The sequence below is a fragment of the Hyperolius riggenbachi genome, chromosome 6 (genome assembly GCF_040937935.1).
Source record: "Hyperolius riggenbachi isolate aHypRig1 chromosome 6, aHypRig1.pri, whole genome shotgun sequence".
NCBI lineage: Eukaryota > Metazoa > Chordata > Amphibia > Anura > Hyperoliidae > Hyperolius > Hyperolius riggenbachi.
This window is the reverse complement of record NC_090651.1, coordinates 370,383,366-370,401,583: the sequence shown is the minus strand read 5'-3', so window position 1 is coordinate 370,401,583 and position 18,218 is coordinate 370,383,366. Positions and strand designations below refer to the sequence as shown.

The 18,218-nt window shown below is 43.0% G+C and overlaps 1 protein-coding gene across 1 annotated transcript; it reads right to left on the bottom strand.

The window, feature by feature from the left end:
- Positions 1–5,046: 5,046 nt before the first annotated feature.
- LOC137523055 (chymotrypsin-like elastase family member 2A) lies at positions 5,047–15,424 on the bottom strand. Its single transcript, XM_068243249.1, has 8 exons — positions 15,385–15,424; positions 14,367–14,455; positions 10,919–11,016; positions 9,087–9,212; positions 7,645–7,781; positions 7,407–7,552; positions 5,960–6,112; positions 5,047–5,171 (listed from the first exon to the last, which is right to left on the bottom strand). Exons 1-8 carry the CDS (start codon positions 15,422–15,424, stop codon positions 5,154–5,156), a joined length of 807 nt encoding a protein of 268 aa, XP_068099350.1. The 3' UTR covers positions 5,047–5,153.
- Between the last annotated feature and the right edge of the window lie 2,794 nt (positions 15,425–18,218).

Below are 18,218 nucleotides of genomic sequence, written 5' to 3'. Positions count from 1 at the left end.
GGCTTCAGTTGCTGTTCTTTGTTGTCTGTACTGAATATAGCAATGGGCCGAATTCAAACAACAACACTAACGATAACTGTGCTATTTCCCTCCAAATATGCGGGGTCTCCACTCCAGACTGCAGGGGCTAGGAACGCCTCTCCTTCTTGCTCCCCTCCCATCTGAACACAGATGAATAAAGGGCGGAGCAGCAAGCATGTTTGTCTTCCATCTACACAGAAACTTTGAGGAGTCCAGGGGAGGACCATTATTATGTTGGACCCAGAGGCCTAACCACAGGGGAGCAGATTACAGAGGGGCCCAGAACAGTGGGGGCTCCAACTAATAACTCCTCCAATACAGGGCACTATACGTCAGACCAGGTGTTTTGTGGCTACACTTGTTGTTATGGGTGTGAAGGCCCTGATGGCCACCCTTGTTTTATGCCTCTTGTAGGATGGGCCCCCAGGCTGTGACAGGCACCGAGGGGAGGCAACGGAAGGGGAGTGACCATTGGGGAGTCCCCAGCAAAGTTTTGCTGGGCATGAAGTGTAGTGATGCCACTGACCTTTATTTGTTTAAGAACTATAATTTAAAGATTGAAACAGACACAATGTAAACCTTAAGTATTTTCTCCTTTATTCCCTTTTACAGTGGCTTGCAAAAGTATTCGGCCCCCATAAGAAGTCCCGTTTGCAGTTTGCCACAAGCCATGTGGGGGACACAGCAAACATGTGGAAGAAGGTGCTCTGGTCAGATGAGACCAAAATCAAACTTTTTGGCCAAAATGCAAAACACTATGTGTGGCAGAAACCTAACACTGCACATCACTCTGAACACACCATCCCCACTGTCAAATATGGTGGTGGCAGCATCATGCTCGGGGGGTGCATCTCTTCAGCTGGGACAGGGAAGCTGGTCAGAGTTGATGGGAAGATGGATGGAGCCAAATACAGGGCAAACTTGGAAGAAAACCTCTTGGAGACTGCAAAAGACTTGAGACTGGGGCGGAGGTTCACCTTCCAGCAGGACAATGACCCTAAACATAAAGCCAGGGCAACAATGGAATGGTTTAAAACAAAACATATCCATGTGTTAGAATAGCCCAGTCAAAGTCCAGATCTAAATCCAATAGAGAATCTGTGGCAAGATCTGAAAACTTCTGTTCACAAACGCTGTCCATCTAATCTGACTGAGCTGGAGCTGTTTTGCAAAGAAGAATGGGCAAGGATTTCAGTCTCTAGATGTGCAAAGCTGGTAGAGACATACCCTAAAAGACTGGCAGCTGTAATTGCAGCAAAAGGTGGTCCTACAAAGTATTGACTCGGGGCTGAATAATTACACACACACCACTTTGTAGTTATTGATTTTTAAAAAAATATTTGTAATCATGTATGATTTTCATTCCACTTCTCACGTGTACACTGCTTTGTATTTGTCTATCACATTATCATTTTTGTGGCAGTAATGTAACAAAATGTGGAAAACTTCAAGGGGGCCGAATACTTTTGCAAGCCACTGTATGTTATCTGCTGGCTACATCATGCTCATTTGTAGATATGACCCTAACAGTTCCCGGCGAATTTCCGCTGGTTCACATTCTCTGCAAACTGTGAACATATGGCCCCCTATACATCATCATGGAGCCAAACTTTGACCCCTTACCTCACAGTCAGCAGACCCATGGCAGCCAATCAGCTAGCAACCCCTCCTGGACCCCCCACCCCCCTTTCAAAAAGCAGTTGTGGTGGCCATATTGGGTTCATTCTTTGCTGGCTGCTGTATGTTAGTGAGAGCAGGGTAAGACTTGCTGCAGGTAGGTAGGGAAAGCATTAGCTAGGCCTGTGTTCTTGTTCCTCACTCGCTGTGAAAGCACCCCAAACAGCCCTTTTGAGGACTAGCACATCGGTCTCCTGTGTTTTTGTGTATGTGACACCCCACAGCCCAACACACACACCCAGAGCTGTGTGCACACTACTGATGTTGACTTATTAACTTGCACACACAGTACCACTCCAGTGCATAATTATTTCACTGTATTCTGATAGTACTATTGCATCTCTCTGTGTGAGACACTCCACAGCCCACTGACACCCAGAGCTGCGCATAATGTGATTTCTGCCCTTTAGGGATTAAAACCCGACTTTGCGTCAACTCAGTAATTTTTGGTGCGACTTTTGGCATGGATCCCCCTCTGACATGCCACAGTCCAGGGGTTAGACCCCTTGAAATAAAATTTCCATCACTTTTGTGGCCAAAAACTTCTTTTTAAAATTTGCCTGCCCTTTGAAGACTATGGTGGTTTGCATATTCTCGAACATTTGCAGCATTTCGCAATCGCAATTCTATGTTCGTGACAACTCTACTCATTTTGTTAGTTGTAACATTTTTCTATATGCATTTTGCAAGGCACTCTATTTACTTTTGTAAATAAATGATAAATAATTTAAAGGGGGGTTGTAACATCCAATGTCAAAAAATGCCAAAAATAACTATAAATCCCCCTTTTTCTTTTGACCTGGTCTGGGTGACATTGCCTAACAGCAGGAACTGTGCAGTGCTACTGAGATTGTGGGAAGTATTTCTTTTTTTAGCTACAGTAATAAGTTTATCTCAGCATGCAAATAACAGAAAGGTTCCTATTTCGGATAAGATAAAACAGACAGTAATTTATCCCCCCTCCCCCCCTTGAAGAGTTTACACAGTAATATCAGCCTAAAGTCTGTTGTCTAGGTGATGTGGCAGTAGGGAGGGAAAATTAACAATGAGCTGAGTTGAAAAAAACCCTGAAATAACAGGGCAGAAGTGACACTTTTGGCATCATATAGAAACAGTAAAGATGGAAACCAGCAAAAACATTCTTTTATTTTTTTTCTCCTAAATCTGACAGTGGACATGAAAAACAACAGGATGATGGGGAAACTAAATAAGTACAGTAATTTCTTATTGGATGATTTTTTTTCCCGCTAATATACAGTTCCATACCACTTTAAAGGGCAACTGAAGAAGGATATGGAGGCTGCCATATTTATTTACTTTTAAACAATACCAGTTGCCTGGCAGCCCTGCTGATCTATATGGCTGCAGTGGTGTCTGAATAACACCAGGAACAAGCATGCAGCTAATCTTGTCACATCTGACAATAATGTCAGAAACATCTAATCTGCTGCATGCTTGTTCAGGGTCTATGGCTAAAATAATTAGTGGCAGAGGATCAGCAGGACAGCCAGGCAACTGGTATTGTTTAACCACTTCACTTCGAAGTGTTTTTCCCTTTAAAAAACAAGAGCAATTTTCACCTGTCAGTGCTCCTTCCATTCATTCATCTATAACTTTATTAGTACTTATCACAACAAAACAATCTATGTCTTGTTTTTTTTTTTTTTTTTGCCACCAATTAGGCTTTCTTTGGGCGGTACTTTTTGCTAAGAATTTTTTTTTCTAAAAGTGTTTTAACGGCATCATAGTTTTAAAATAATACATGCTAATGTAATTATAACCCACGCATTTTATTTGCCCATTTGTCCCGGTAAATGTATGGCGCCAATATTTTATTTGGAAATAAAGGTGCATTTTTTTCGGTTTTGCATCCATCACTAATTATATGCATACCCACAACTTCTGCTCAGAGCCCCTGTAAGGTGTTTAAAAATGATACAGTGCATCTGGAAAGTATTCACAGTACATCACTTTTACTACATTTTGTTATGTTACAGCCTTATTCCAAAACAAATTTAATTAATTGTTTCACACAGAATTCTACACGCAACACCCCATAATGACTGACAACATGAAAAAAGTTTACTTGAGGTTTTGGCAAATTTATTAATTTATACATAAGTATTCATAGCCTTTGCCATGAAGCTCGAAATTAAGCTCAGGTAAATCCTGTTTCCCCTGATCATCCCTGAGATGTTTCTGCAGCTTAATGTCCACTTGTGGTAAATTAAGTATTGGACATGATTTGGAAAGGCACACACCTGCCTACTGTATATAAGGTCTCACAGTTGACAGTTCATGTCAGAGCACAAACCAAGCATGAAGTCAAAGGTATTATCTATAGACCTCCGAAATAGGATTGTCTCAAGGCACAAATCTGGGGAAGGTTACAGAAAAACGGACTTATTATCTCTAAGTGGAAGAAGTTCAAAATCACCAGAATTCTTCCTAGAGCTGGCCGGCACTCTAAACTGAGAAATCAGGGGAGAAGCGCTTTAGTCAGGGAGATGACTAAAAACCCAATGGTCACGCTTTCAGTGCACCAGAGATCCTCTGTGGAGAGATAAAAACAGGGAACACCAAGAGCCCCAATAGTGTAATTCGTACTGGACAAGGTGGCAATAAGTTCGTGTTGCTAGATACTCACAAGTCAGGGTCACCAGCAGGCAACCACTGTAAAGGCAGGTGGGGAGATTGTCCTGACCCCACTCAGGATTAAGAAGTCGCTCTCTGTAGACAGGAAGAAAGGGTAGCAACCCTCCACCAAGGGTGGACTCAAAATTGTATACAATGAACAGAGGCGCCAAAAGTATAAGATTAGATTAAATGAGCTTAAAAACCAACTTAAATGGCAAAATTGAAGGAGGAAGTGGTGGTCTTACCTCCCTCAAGCAGACACGACAACGACTGCGATTCAGACAGTCAAACACATTTATTAGGAACTCCAAAAAGAAATGCAACGCGTTTCGCAGGTTCAACCCCGCTTCATCAGGCAATATAGGGAGGAGTATCAAACAATCTGCCTCACAGAGGCGCTTAATTTGAATCCTTGTGCAGATTGTTTGATACTCCTCCCTATATTGCCTGATGAAGCGGGGTTGAACCTGCGAAACGCGTTGCATTTCTTTTTGGAGTTCCTAATAAATGTGTTTGACTGTCTGAATCGCAGTCGTTGTCGTGTCTGCTTGAGGGAGGTAAGACCAACTCTGTGGAGAGAGGAGAACCTTCCAGAAGGACAAGAACTCTGCAGAAGTACACCAATCGGGCCAGACGGAAGCCACTCCTTAGTAAAAGGCACATAGCAGCACACATAGTACCTTTAATGAATCATCAATCAAGAGAGCTGTGTTAGTGTTTTACAATTTTTTTTTATTTTTTAATACATTAAACATTGTTAATTTGCTGTTAGCAGACAATCCATAATCCAGATAAGGAGCGTACTGTACACAGTGCTGTTAGTTAGCTGCAATTGTCTGAAAAATAAAAATGAAAGACGAGTTAGTCCAGGTCTGGGCATAGTTTTTTTTTTTTTATATTTTTACAATTTCTTAATAGAACACTTTTGACATGGCAATCATGCAAGAGATTACATTTAAAAAGAAAAAGTTTTTGTAAAGTAAGAAAACTACAACACCAGTCTATAGATCCTCAGAACTTCAGCTGCCTGCTCACTTCTTTCTCCTACCCTTCAATCAGTCTGAAGCCATTAATCTGACAGCCATGATCAGTTATCAGTGAGTAGGGAGGTGAGGCCTCAACTAACAGAGCAATGACAGCTTGTGTGCAGGGGCATAACAATAGCCCCTGCAAGAGATGCAGCCACAGGGGCCACTTACGGGGAGGAGCCTGAGTGGGGCCCCTGGCTCTGGGGCCTTCCAGGACCATTTTTAGGGGCAGGTGAAGGGGCAGCACAAGAAGGGGGAGCAGAAGGAACAAACAGCAGAGGGAAGCCCTCCCTCACCTCGGGCTATCATCAGCACTCCCCCTATAGCAATGACAGCCACGGGCCTCATCCAAAGTTTTACAGGGGGGCCTAGTGATTTCTAGTTATGCCCCTGCTTGTGTGTGTGTGTGTGTGGGGGGGGGGGGGGGCTTTCCTTAGAGTACAGCTGTACCAAATGGTAGCCACTGGCCATATTGGGCTCTTTAGCATGAACTGTTCTGTGCCTAATGATAGGTACAGAATTTCTGATGCGGGGAGTTTAATCCCCCTTTAAACATAGACCTAAAGCCACCTCAGGCCGTAGTGTCCGGTTCTTACCGAGTCAATCCAGCTGATGTAGGCAGAGATGCGAGTGAAGACCGAAGGCTTCTTGTAGTAGTTACATCCGAGCTCATATCCAAAGCTGACCACACCATGGACCTCCCAGGCTCCATCAGCCTTCTGGCAGCTCAGGGGTCCCCCAGAGTCACCCTGAGAGACAAACATCTCTGTCAGAGGCATGTGTGCACCAATGTTTCATTTGGAGTTATTAAAAGTTCAACTAAAGTCATGGAACAAGAACAAAGAATAATATGCCATTTGGGGCAATGGGGACAGATGAATGACTGTAATGGTAGGTGCCAAAGCAGCATCATCCACAAGACAACCTCCCATCCATGTGCAAAAGATTTCAATGTGTATGATAACAGCCCCTCCCATCCATGTGCAAAAGAGTTCCTGTATACAGAAGCAGCCCCTCCCATCCATGTGCAAACATTTTCCTGTATACAGAAGCAGCCCCTCCCATCTATGTGGAGAAGATTTCCTTGTGTATGATAACAGCACCTCCCATCCATGTGCAAAAGATTTCCTGTATACAGAAGCAGCCCCTCCCACCCATGTGGAGAAGATTTACCTGTGTATGATAACAGCACCTCTCATCCATGTGCAAAAGATTTCCTGTATACAGAAGCAGCCCCTCCCACAAATGTGGAAAAGATTTTCATGTGTATAATAACAGTCCCTCCCATCCATGTGAAATTTTTTTTTCCTGTGTTTGGATGCAGCCCCTCCCATTCATGTGCAACGATTTACAACTCTACTGTTTTCTGTCTTATGTACTGAAAAACAGAAAGTAACTTCAGACAATTTCTAGGTAGGGCTAGTGCTATAGGTACCTATGCTTATCTCATTTATGTCACATGTCACTTTATGTGTGCTCCAATGTGAATTATTTGCAGTCAATCGGATGTACTCCCTGCTAACTGTGATTGGGGCCAATTCCAAGTGCTTCACTTGACAAAGGGCATGTAGCCCGAAATGTTGTGCTTTCTTATTTTGATGTATCACCGCTTAAATATGGAAATAAATTGTTGAAAATGTATTCCAGTAAGGGTCAAGTCCAGATTGGATTGTATGTGTATGGGCACCAAAGCAGGATAGTCATACTAAAAGTGTTTTTGTTTTGTTAGAAAAATAATCTGTAGTTTTCTAAAATATGCAGAGACCAGCACTGGCTGTATTGTCACATTTCTCACAAAGCATACACTCCCCTTTGCTAAGGAATCCTTCCAATGCAGCTACAACCTACACACAACGAATTACAGCTTTTGCCTCTGATATTTAACATGATAAGTAGGAAAATGTTTACACAGCCACTTAGACATTATTTGTACATTGACATTTTCGAACACTTGGTTATTGATAGTTGCATACATGCCCAGAATTACCCGTATAAAGTTGCCCATCTCTGAACAAGGAATAATACGTAGTGATAAATACTTACATTGCAGCTTGAGACAATGCCGTCTCCTCCGGCACAGAGCATGGTTGTCTGCACAGTTCTGCCCCACCAATCAGACTTAGAGCAGGTGGCGTGGTCCACGACGAGCAGCAAGCCTTGCTGGAGCTTGTCAGGGGCGGCGCCTTTTGCTGGAAGTATAAAAGTTTTGGAATGAATGATAGGACCGATTTCAGACTCCGCCAGGGATAGAACTGATACAAAACATATATTTTTTCCTTACTTTCCAGGTCTCCCCACCCTGTGACGTAGCAGCGGGTGTTGTGTGGCAGGATGGCGCCAGCAGAGGGCAGACAGGCAGGCTGGATGGTGTCACTGAACTGTACCGGTTCAGCCAGCTTCAGCAGGGAGATGTCGTTACTGTAACAGAAAAATGTCCAGTAAAAAAAGTGAATGTTATTGTAATAGGCATGTATTGTGTGTATGTGCTGTATATTCAGGAAAGTTTACTGTACATGTGTGACATCCCTGATATAACCCTGGTGTGGTGTAATAAGGAGTAATGAGATGTTGCTGATAGTAGAATAACGGTGATCTTAAAAGTATTCTACTGTCACCTTATCTTATCATATTTTCACAATAACTCCCCATCTATGCCTAACACTACCTTACCCAATACCCATTCCTAACACTAACCTCGCCTCCTCATTTGCCTTACACTAATATCTCCCCATCTACACCTAACACTACCCTACCCCATACCTATTCCCTAACACTAACTTCCCCCTACCTATTCCTAACACTAACCTCCCCCTACCTATACCTAACACTAACCTCGCCTCCTCATTTGCCTTACACTAATATCTCCCCATCTACACCTAACACTACCCTACCCCATACCTATTCCCTAACACTAACTTCCCCCTACCTATTCCTAACACTAACCTCCCCCTACCTATACCTAACACTAACCTCGCCTCCTCATTTGCCTTACACTAATATCTCCCCATCTACACCTAACACTACCCTACCCCATACCTATTCCCTAACACTAACCTCTCCCCATCTATGCCTAACACTATCCTTGCCTCTTCATATGCCTAACACTAATATCTCCCCATTTATGCCTTACGCTACCCTACCTCATACCTATTCCTAACACTAACCTCCCCCTACCTATGCCTAACACTATCCTTGCCTCTTCATTTGCCTAACACTAATCTCTCCTCATCTACACCTAACAGTACCTTACCCTCTACCTATTCCTAACACTAACCTACCCCATACCTATTCCTAACACTAACCTTCCCCTATCTAGGCTTAACACTAGCTTTGCCTCTTCATGTGCCTAACACTAACCTCCCCCCATCTATGCCTAACACTAACCTCCCCCCATCTATGCCTAACACTAACCTCCCCCCATCTATGCCTAACACTAACCTCCCCCTACCTATGCCTAACACTAACCTCCCCCTACCTATGCCTAACACTAACCTTGTAACTAACTACTGCACTGTAGTGCTTCAGTTCCATAGAGTGAACTAGCTTTTAGAGGGGATTTTTACTTGAATGGTATGATCGCATTTGTGTGCTTTCAATTTCTCATTCAAATTTGAAGGTATGAGGAGAACACATCTATACAGTGCATCCATGGGAAAGGGGAACAACAGGTCATAACAAAATCTAAATCATTAGTGAGGAAAATGGAATCTAGAAGCGCCTTACCTGGGTGAGAGCCTCGGGAACCACTTGCTGTGGTTGATGAGTTTGGCAACACTGATGGTCTTTTGTCCGTCTTCAAACTCTCTGAAGTTGTGTTTTCCCAGCATCACCCTGTAGGTGTTGGAGGAACTGGCGAGAAAAGGAAACAGCTATGATTTACTGGTGCAGTAGTAGTAATAGTAGTAGTAGTAGTAGTAGTAGTAGTAGTAGTTGTAGTAGTAGTAGTAGTAGTAGTAGTAGTAGTAGTAGTTGTAGTAGTAGTAGTAGCAGTAGTAGTAGTAGTTGTAGTAGTAGTAGAAGTAGTAGTAGTAGTTGTAGTAGTAGTAGTAGTAGTAGTTGTAGTAGTAGTAGTAGTTGTAGTAGTAGTAGTAGTAGTAGTAGTAGTAGTAGTAGTAGTAGTAGTAGTAGTAGTAGTAGTAGTAGTAGTAGTTGTAGTAGTAGTAGTAGAAGTAGTAGTAGAAGTAGTAGTAGTAGTAGTAGTAGTAGTAGCAGCAGCAGAAGTAGTAGTAGTAGTAGTAGTAGTAGTAGTAGTAGTTGTAGTAGTAGACGACTTTACACAACTTGTATTAAAAAAAAAAAAAAGTTTACGATGTAAAGAAAAGCCTCCTGGATTTTACAGCAACAAAGCACGGCCATTGTTTAGAATTATTATTATTTAGTATTTATATAGTGCCGACATCTTCCGCAGCGCTGTACAGAGCATATATAGTCTTGTCATTAACTGTCCCTCAGAGGAGCGCACAATCTAGTCCCTACCATAGTCATATGTCTATATCATGTAGTGCATGTATTGTAGTCTAAGGCCAATTTTTTTAGGGGGAAGCCAATTAACTTATCTGTATGTTTTTGGGATGTGGGAGGAAACCGGAGTACCCGGAGGAAACCCACGCAGACACAGGGAGAACATACAAACTCCTTGCAGATGTTGACCTGGCTGGGATTTGAACCGGGGACCTGCAAGGCGAGAGCGCTAACCACTACACCACCGTGCTGCCCGGTGGTATCTAGAGGCAGCTCTCTGAAAGTAAACCCGTGTCTGTTTATGGAGTTACAACTGGGCTAAAGTCATAGATTGTGTCTACTTCTTCCTCCATAAATAAAAATGTATGCATTTCCCTGCATGGGTGTCCGCACATGGGGCAAAATGGGGCAGCCGCCCCCGGCCATCAGCCACCTCCCTCCCATGTGTCTGCCTGCTGTGTCCCGTCCGTCCCCGCTTCCTATCATGTAACAGGCAGCGCCAGACCTCCGATCAGCCAGCGACCAGTGAGAAGCAGGCGCTAGCCTAGTACCTCGCGGATGCCGCACTGATATGTGAAAGTGACGTCATATGTCTCTTTTGCATATGCAGCGAGGTGTCCACAGGGGTTACTATGTGCCGGTTTCTCACTGGTCGCCGGTTGATGGGAGGTCTGACTACACTGCCTGTTCCATGCAGCGGGGACGGGACACAGCTGGGAGATGGCGCTTATCTGAGGTCTGACACATCACAGTAAGTGGGGTGGGGGTCACCACCTAAAACTGGGGAAATTGCCACCACTTAAACTGGACTAGCTAATTGTGCTTCTACCACCCAAATATCACCACCACCGCCCCTACACTGTGATGCCTGAATCAAATTACTCGGGTGGCTTCATGGTATGGCCCACACTGTATGTATTGTCCTGCCACTGTGGGAAAAAATACATGACCAGTAGCATTTTGAGGTGGGGCCCCACCCACTTGCATAGAATGAGTCCATATTGCATCCCAGAGTACACCATCAACACCACACTGCACCACTGCAAGCATGATTGGGTCCTCACAGTTTACAGGCTATGATATCAGCCACCTACCTGATGCAATGAGCAGCAGTCAGCACCCAGTTCTCACTGAGCAGAAGGGCTCCACACGAGTGGTACCAGTTGCCATTGTAGATGAACTGCAGGGACACCTGTACACCACAGGAAGACAAACAATAACAGTGTATTATTATAGATTATTCTAACTGATATGACTCCCTTCTAGGCAATTTTTCGGACTTCAGACGTGTTTCCTTGCCTCCTCAGGAATCCAAGACACACCCCTTCCTGTCTTAGGGCTGGTTCAGACGGACGTTTGGAGGCGTCGCGTTCATTGGCGTCGCGGCGGCAATGCGTTCGGGCTTTCAGCAGCGTTCGCGTTGCGTTCGGATGCAGTCACGTTTTTTCTTCCCCTAGGGGGACATTAGCCGTCGCGGTTAACCTCCCCTGGAAGCTACATGTAGCTTCCAGGGGCTCCTTGAACGCCAGGGAAAATTGGGACCCGAACGCTGCGTTTGTGCAAACGCGCATGAAAGCTTGGTACAAACGCTCCCATTCACTGGAATGGGAGCGTTTAACGCCAAGCCCCGAACGCTGGTTGTAAACGCTCTGCAAGCGTCCGTCTGAACCAGCCCTTAAAGAGAAATCGTAACCAAAAATTGCACTTCATCCCAATCAGTAGCTGATACCCCCTTTCCCAGGAGAAATATTTTCCTTTTCACAAACGGATCATCGGGGGCTCTATATTGTGGTGAAACCCCTCCCACAGCGTGATGTCAGGACTATGGTTCTGACATCACACTGTGGGAGCCTTGTTGCATTGTGGGAAATAACAGCTGTTTACAACTGCAAAAAAAAAAAAAAACAAGCAGCATCTCCTTCCACTGACATCACCTGCCAACAGTAACAATGTCACCATGTGATAAATGTCAGAATGTAAATCATGGAGAGGAAAGATTTTACAATGAGTAAACACTGACTAAATCATTTCTACATAATTAAGCACTTTTTGATTACATTATTTTCACTGGAGTTCCTCTTTAACCCACCTATAGAGAGAACCTTTCAGGTCCAGGTAATGACATCACACATTAACCCTATAGTTTGAAGAACGCACACATGTGTCTCTACAAAGAGCTAGAATTAAATTTCAGTCATTAAAACCTAGATTGCCTAGAGCATTGGTTGATGAAATCTTTCAGGATAGATCGATAATTAACCAGTTTGGCCTATCTAGACGAGCTTCCTCGTCCAGATAGGCACTGCTGCTTTCCCTGCGTGGTGCGCGCGGTTGGGCGTGCGTGCGCACCCGCCGCCTGCCGCTAGTCCCCCGATCAGTGAATGGGAATATAATTCCCATTCACCGATCTAACTTCCCCGCAGAAATACCAACGCTTTCTATCCAGAGAGCGCAGTATTTCTGCCCCCAGGAAACAACTCCTCTGATTTTTAGTTCCTGGATGCGAGATCGTTCGCATCCAGGACTTTTTTCACTGTGGCCATCTTGTGGCCAAATAGTAAACTGCACCCACATACATTTTTAATTAAAGAATTATATTATTTTACATGTAAAATAAGCAGTTTCCCTCCCCCACCAAAAATTACACACATACATTTTTTATTTAAAAAAAAATAAAAAAAATACAATAAAAAACAAAACAAAAACAACATAAATAGTTACCCAAGGATCTTCCTGTTAAAATGGATTTGGAAAAAAATAATTCTTAGCAAAATGTACTACCCAAAGAAAGCCTAATTAGTGGTGGAAAAACAAGATATAGATCAATTCATTGTGATAAGTAGCAATAAAGTTATAGGTGAATGAATGGGAGGTGAACGTTGCTCGGATGCATGAGATTTTCGGCACTTCGGTGCTGAACCGGTTAATAACTGAATTAAGATAGAAGATAAAGGCCCATATGCAATTCACTTTTTCTCTTAAGTTTTCTCCCAGGTGATATTTTTAAACTTGTCAATAAAATGCCTTTTAAGCCACCAGAAAACAAGACAATAGTCAAAATAATTGTTATACTACTTTTTTTACCTACTGTTTGGTATTTTTTTTCCAGTTGAAAAGTGCTGGAAAATTATTTAAATAGAAGATGAAAAATTATCTCCCAGGAGAAAACGTTAATTGCATATGGGCCAGAGTCTCCAACCAGTGTTATTAAATCAATCTATATATATATGGTCCTGTATAGCCAAGTTCTTAGAAAAACCTCCTGAGTATTATAAGTCCTAGCTAAAAAAAAAATCTACTTTCTGATATTCATTTGAATGATCATATCAAGATCTTGCAATGGATTTTCTTGAATATATTTCCTCTTTAAATGCTTAGACATTAAAAAAATCAAGTAAGAAAAACTGAACAGTTCTAAAAGGTTCCCTGAAAAAAAGCCCTTTTAGACAGTTGTGTGGGAGGAGCAATAAAGTGACATCATCACATAAAAAGAAGCTCTGTAAGTCTACAAGAGGCGTGTCTGAGACCAGGCCAGAGGTCCTTAAAGGAATACTATTGATGTATGCATTTATTTTTAAATGCTGTATGTTGTAGCACACATTAGGGCAAGTACTAGGAGCAATTTGATTCCTCACACAGCTGTTCCTCTCAGCTGTAAAATCCTCCGTCAGTTTTGGCGTCAGTGTTGGATACAAAATGTATCTAATACTGGGCTCCCAGAGGGCTAGACCATGTCTCTGCACAGGTGAGTTGCTATCAACTCCTCAGTTTATAGTTTAATTATCACCTTGCTGAAAGAATCTTATTGATATGGTGGTAAGGGGTTAAAGATTCTAGCAATGTGTGTTTATTATCTTTGCTTCTCTTGACTGATAAAGATACTAATAATGCTAATTGTAGACAGTGGTCTGCCCCTCTTAGCAGCTTGTAAAGTGGATGCAGCCTGGAGTGAATCACCTCAAGCAGGCAGCCAGTCTGAGTGTAAACACAGACTACTGTTATAGCTTGTTATATTCCAGTAATATTACAGCTCATTTACTTACCTGTTACCACCTCAGATCAGCCTATTTCTCCTCATGTCTGCTGCGTGCTGTGAGTGACACAGTGACATATATTTGTAAACTGTGTGACAGAGTAACCAAGCAGCTCAGGGTGACCCAAACTACTATGAGCTGTGTGAGAAATGAATTTTTAAGCAGAAATAGAGGGAGAGAGACCTGGGTGAATAAATAAAGTGCCCCTAGCACTAGTGGTAATGTGTACACTAATATAGAGTATTAAAAAAAAAAGTTGTTTCAATCGATAGTATTCCTTTAACACCTTTATCAGAAGGAGAGTTTCCCGGGAGAATGTACCATTACTGACCAGATGCTCCAACACTACACTTTACATTAGACTTTGCATCATTTCTGTGATTCTCAAGCTAAAATTACTCTCCGTACAGTAAAGAAAACAATCGCAAATGATTGGTGGAATAACATTCACACCTGGCTATAAATATACAGATATCAGAGATATTACGTCTTTTGTAAAGTTACTCACCTGCCACGGCCAGCTGTGCGGCACCACTTCCTCCCCGTTTACCACTCGGGATATGGAGGGCGGGGTTTTGGAGACTCCACAGCTGGAAACTGCATAACAAAATACATAATTAAACATAGTATAGTACAATATTATAGTATATTGTATCACTCATATCATTCATAGCACATAATGATAATTTACAGTATATTATGAAATACTTTGGCCAGAATCTAGTAAGCTGGATTGAGGAAGGTAGCTTCAGAGGCAAAACACCAGCTCAGAAGCCAGGCAACTAAAGATGGCACCCTCCATATACCTCTCACTTCAGGTTCCCTTTAATATACATTGTGCTGTATAAACTACCATATGATGCTATGAATAGTGGTTATCATTAACATGCTCCCCCCCCCCCCCCCCCCTTGCACCTCTGACGCTGTAGTTGTCCTTGGCAAGTTTTGGCGTACCATATCCCTTGTTCTGTATAGAGTGCTTGGGGGGCCCAAGGTAAAGCTTGCACTGGGGCCCATAGCTCCTTAGGTACGCTACTGCGTGGAACATTTTGTCTACATTTTGGCATGTTGTTTTTAGAGGCAGGTGCAAACTTTACGATGGAGTTATTACATTGATTTTTGAGACCTCCAGAAAGATTAGAATTTCTTTTGTACATAAACTTAGGTTTGAGTTTTTTAGTTCACATGCTCCACTGATACTCATTTGGCAACCTTCCTGATGAAGCGGTATTACCAACGAAACACATCAACGGTGCTTTGATTTGTCAATAAAACTCTTAGCATTTGTCTTATAAACTGACCCTTGTTTTATATTATACTGCAGTAGATTGTTCCTTAATCCAAACTATACTTTGAGAAAAAAGATTCCTCTCAGTTTAAAAATTCCTCTCAATAAACTGAATTTATATAACATGGCTTTTTAACTTCCACTATATCGTACACTGCTCCTACACATTTTCCTGAATAATAACAGACTACCACATTACTAAAAGTAGGAAATTGTATCCTGTTCTCCCCACACTTACCTCCAGCAACCAGCACTGCCAGCACTAGGAAGGGGGTCATGTTTGGGATGCTTGGGATATGTGACTGCAGGCTGGCTGGTTGGTCTTATATACGGGAGGACCTTATCACTGCTGTGTTTATAAAAAAACACTGTGGGCGTCCTGCACCAATCAATCAATATGTGCAAATGCCACTAAAGAGCAAACACTAACTAATCAAGGAAACAAAGTGACGTAAGGATTGTTCCAGCTGCTGAGTATGTATCCATTCATAAATTCCATCACATCATTACAACACATTGGATACAACTATTTCACACCAGATAACCAAGCAATCCTTCCACTATCCAATAATCCAAGCCACAACTAAATTAGGAGGGAAGAGGCGGCACTAAAAATGGAATATGGATAATTAAAATGAATATAATAGAAAGATTTCCTACCTCAAAGGAAGAACATACCTTGCGTGAGGTAAAAAGTTTTTTTTTTTATAATTTAATTCATTAAAACAGATACCGAGTTTTGCAGATCTCTGCCCGCTTCTGCAGATCAATATACAGTGGGCGTTATTCAATTTACTTTTTCTCCTGAGTTTTCTCATAGGAGATAATTTTTCATCTTCTGTTTAAAATATTAAAATCTGCTAATGAAAAAGCGCTGAAAATAGTTAAATATGTTCTATCAAGATTATTTTTTTTGTATTTTCTTGCTTGCTTAAATTGAAGTGCAGCATCTGCAAAAAAAAACAAAAACATACAGGGGCTCATAGCACAAAATTAACAAAAAATTAGGGTTTTACACCTTACACCTAGGCCTTGATTCACTAACCGACACTAAGCCGGTTAGTGTGTTTTATCACTTAGTGGGCACAAACTACAGCGCTAACCTTATCTGAGGTTAGTGTGCCTTATCTGAGGTTAGTGTGCCTTATCTGAGGTTAGTGTGCCTTATCTGAGGTTAGTGCCCCTTAAGTAGCTTTGTGCACACTAAAATATGTAGCTTTGTGCATCTTTTAGTGCACAGTGATTGGCCCAATGATGGAACCCTGGTCCTGCCCGAGGGACCATAGGCTCCAGTTACAACAGCAGGTGGCAGTGATTGGATGATGTCCTGCAGCGCCCCCGCTTGATTGGCCGCACAGCGTCTGGAGCTTGAATGGAGTACTGCCCATACACTCGTCAGATTGGCAGCAGATAGATAAGAAATGCATCTGATGATCTATCTGATGCGTTTTTAGAACATTTTTTACCAGGATAGAATTCCAATAGATTTCAGTTTGAAATCTATTGAAATTCGATCTGATGGCATTTTTTTGCCATCAGATTTCCATTAAGGCCAATGCAAACTGATAAGCAATCTCATCAGATCGACCTAAATTTTCCACCCTGCAAGTTCGATGGAAATCCATCGAAATCGATCGAAATCGGCCGTCGATCGGTCGATTGGCCAACCGATTTGCAATCGATTGATCGATCGATCGATCGGGATCGATCGGTCGGCCAGAAAATCGGCTGAGTGTATGGGATGCTTTAAGCTGTAGACAGCGTGAACATGGACAGAATCCCTGCTTGTCACAGAACTCCTGCCGCATCCTTTACCAAACAACAACAAACAAACAAACACAGAACATTTATATCGCGCTTTTCTCCTGGCGGACTCAAAGTGCCAGAGCTGCAACCACTAGGGCGCGCTCTATAGGCAGTAGCAGTATTAGGGAGACTTGCCCAAGATCTCCTACTGAATAGGTGCTGGCTTACTGAACAGGCAGAGCCGAGGTTCGAACCCAGGTCTCCTGTGTCAGAGGCAGAGCCCTTAACCATTACACTTTCCAGCCACTTTACCAGATAAGTAATGGTAAGTACCTCACCTACTAGGACTGCAGGGGGGCAGAGGCCACATGGGGGATGGATTGGACATGGGGCAGGGAACAGAGGCCACACCGGGGACACGGGTAGGGGAACAGAGGCCACATCAGGGATGGAAGGGGCGGGGGAACCGAGGCCACACCGGGGACAGACAAGGCAGGGGGACAGAGGCCACACCAGGTACATAAGGCAGAGGGACAGAAGCCACACCAGGAATGCCAGGGACACAAGCCAGGAGGAAAGATGTCATGCTGGGGACAGAAGAGACTAGGAGGGGGGAAAGGAGGACACAGGGACAGGAGAGATACAGGGGAACAGAAGAGACACGGGGGACGGAGGATACAGAAGGACACAAGGGGACAGAGGAGACACAGGAGAGACAAAGGACACAAGGGAAACAATTGGGGGTACTGAGGGAACCTCACATGGATGCACCAGGTTTAGTTTATTTTATTTTTTTTACACTGGTCTTTGTCCTCTAAACCTTGGTGCGTTCTATGGTCAGGTGTGTCTTATGGTTTGAAAAATACGGTATCAGTACCATCCCAGGATGTGATCCTGGTACTTCTCCTATTGAGGGCCAAATAGGGTCTCTCTTTCCCAAAGTCCCCCCAAAAAAGGTTAGCTATCGATGATGCACACTTAGCACCCATTGATACTACTGTTATCTGTTAGAGCTTAGTACCAGAACATGTGGTTGGGGAAGAAATCAACAAAGGTACAGCTCTTTTCAAGTAGTTTCTCAATGCCTGAGACTCTTGGTCTTCCAGGTGGCTGGGTAAGGTTTTTGTGTACCCTGGGTAATAGAAGGAAGATATAACGGGATCTCTTACTAATAGGAAAGCATATCTCCTTGGACTTATAGTTCCCCGCTCCTTTGCAAGTGACATTAGGCTCTTTGTAGATTTCAAGATACTGTATATTGTGTTGGACCAGAGGGAAGTGGACCATAGAATTTGCTATTGTCAAACTGTTTCTAATGCCTGGTAC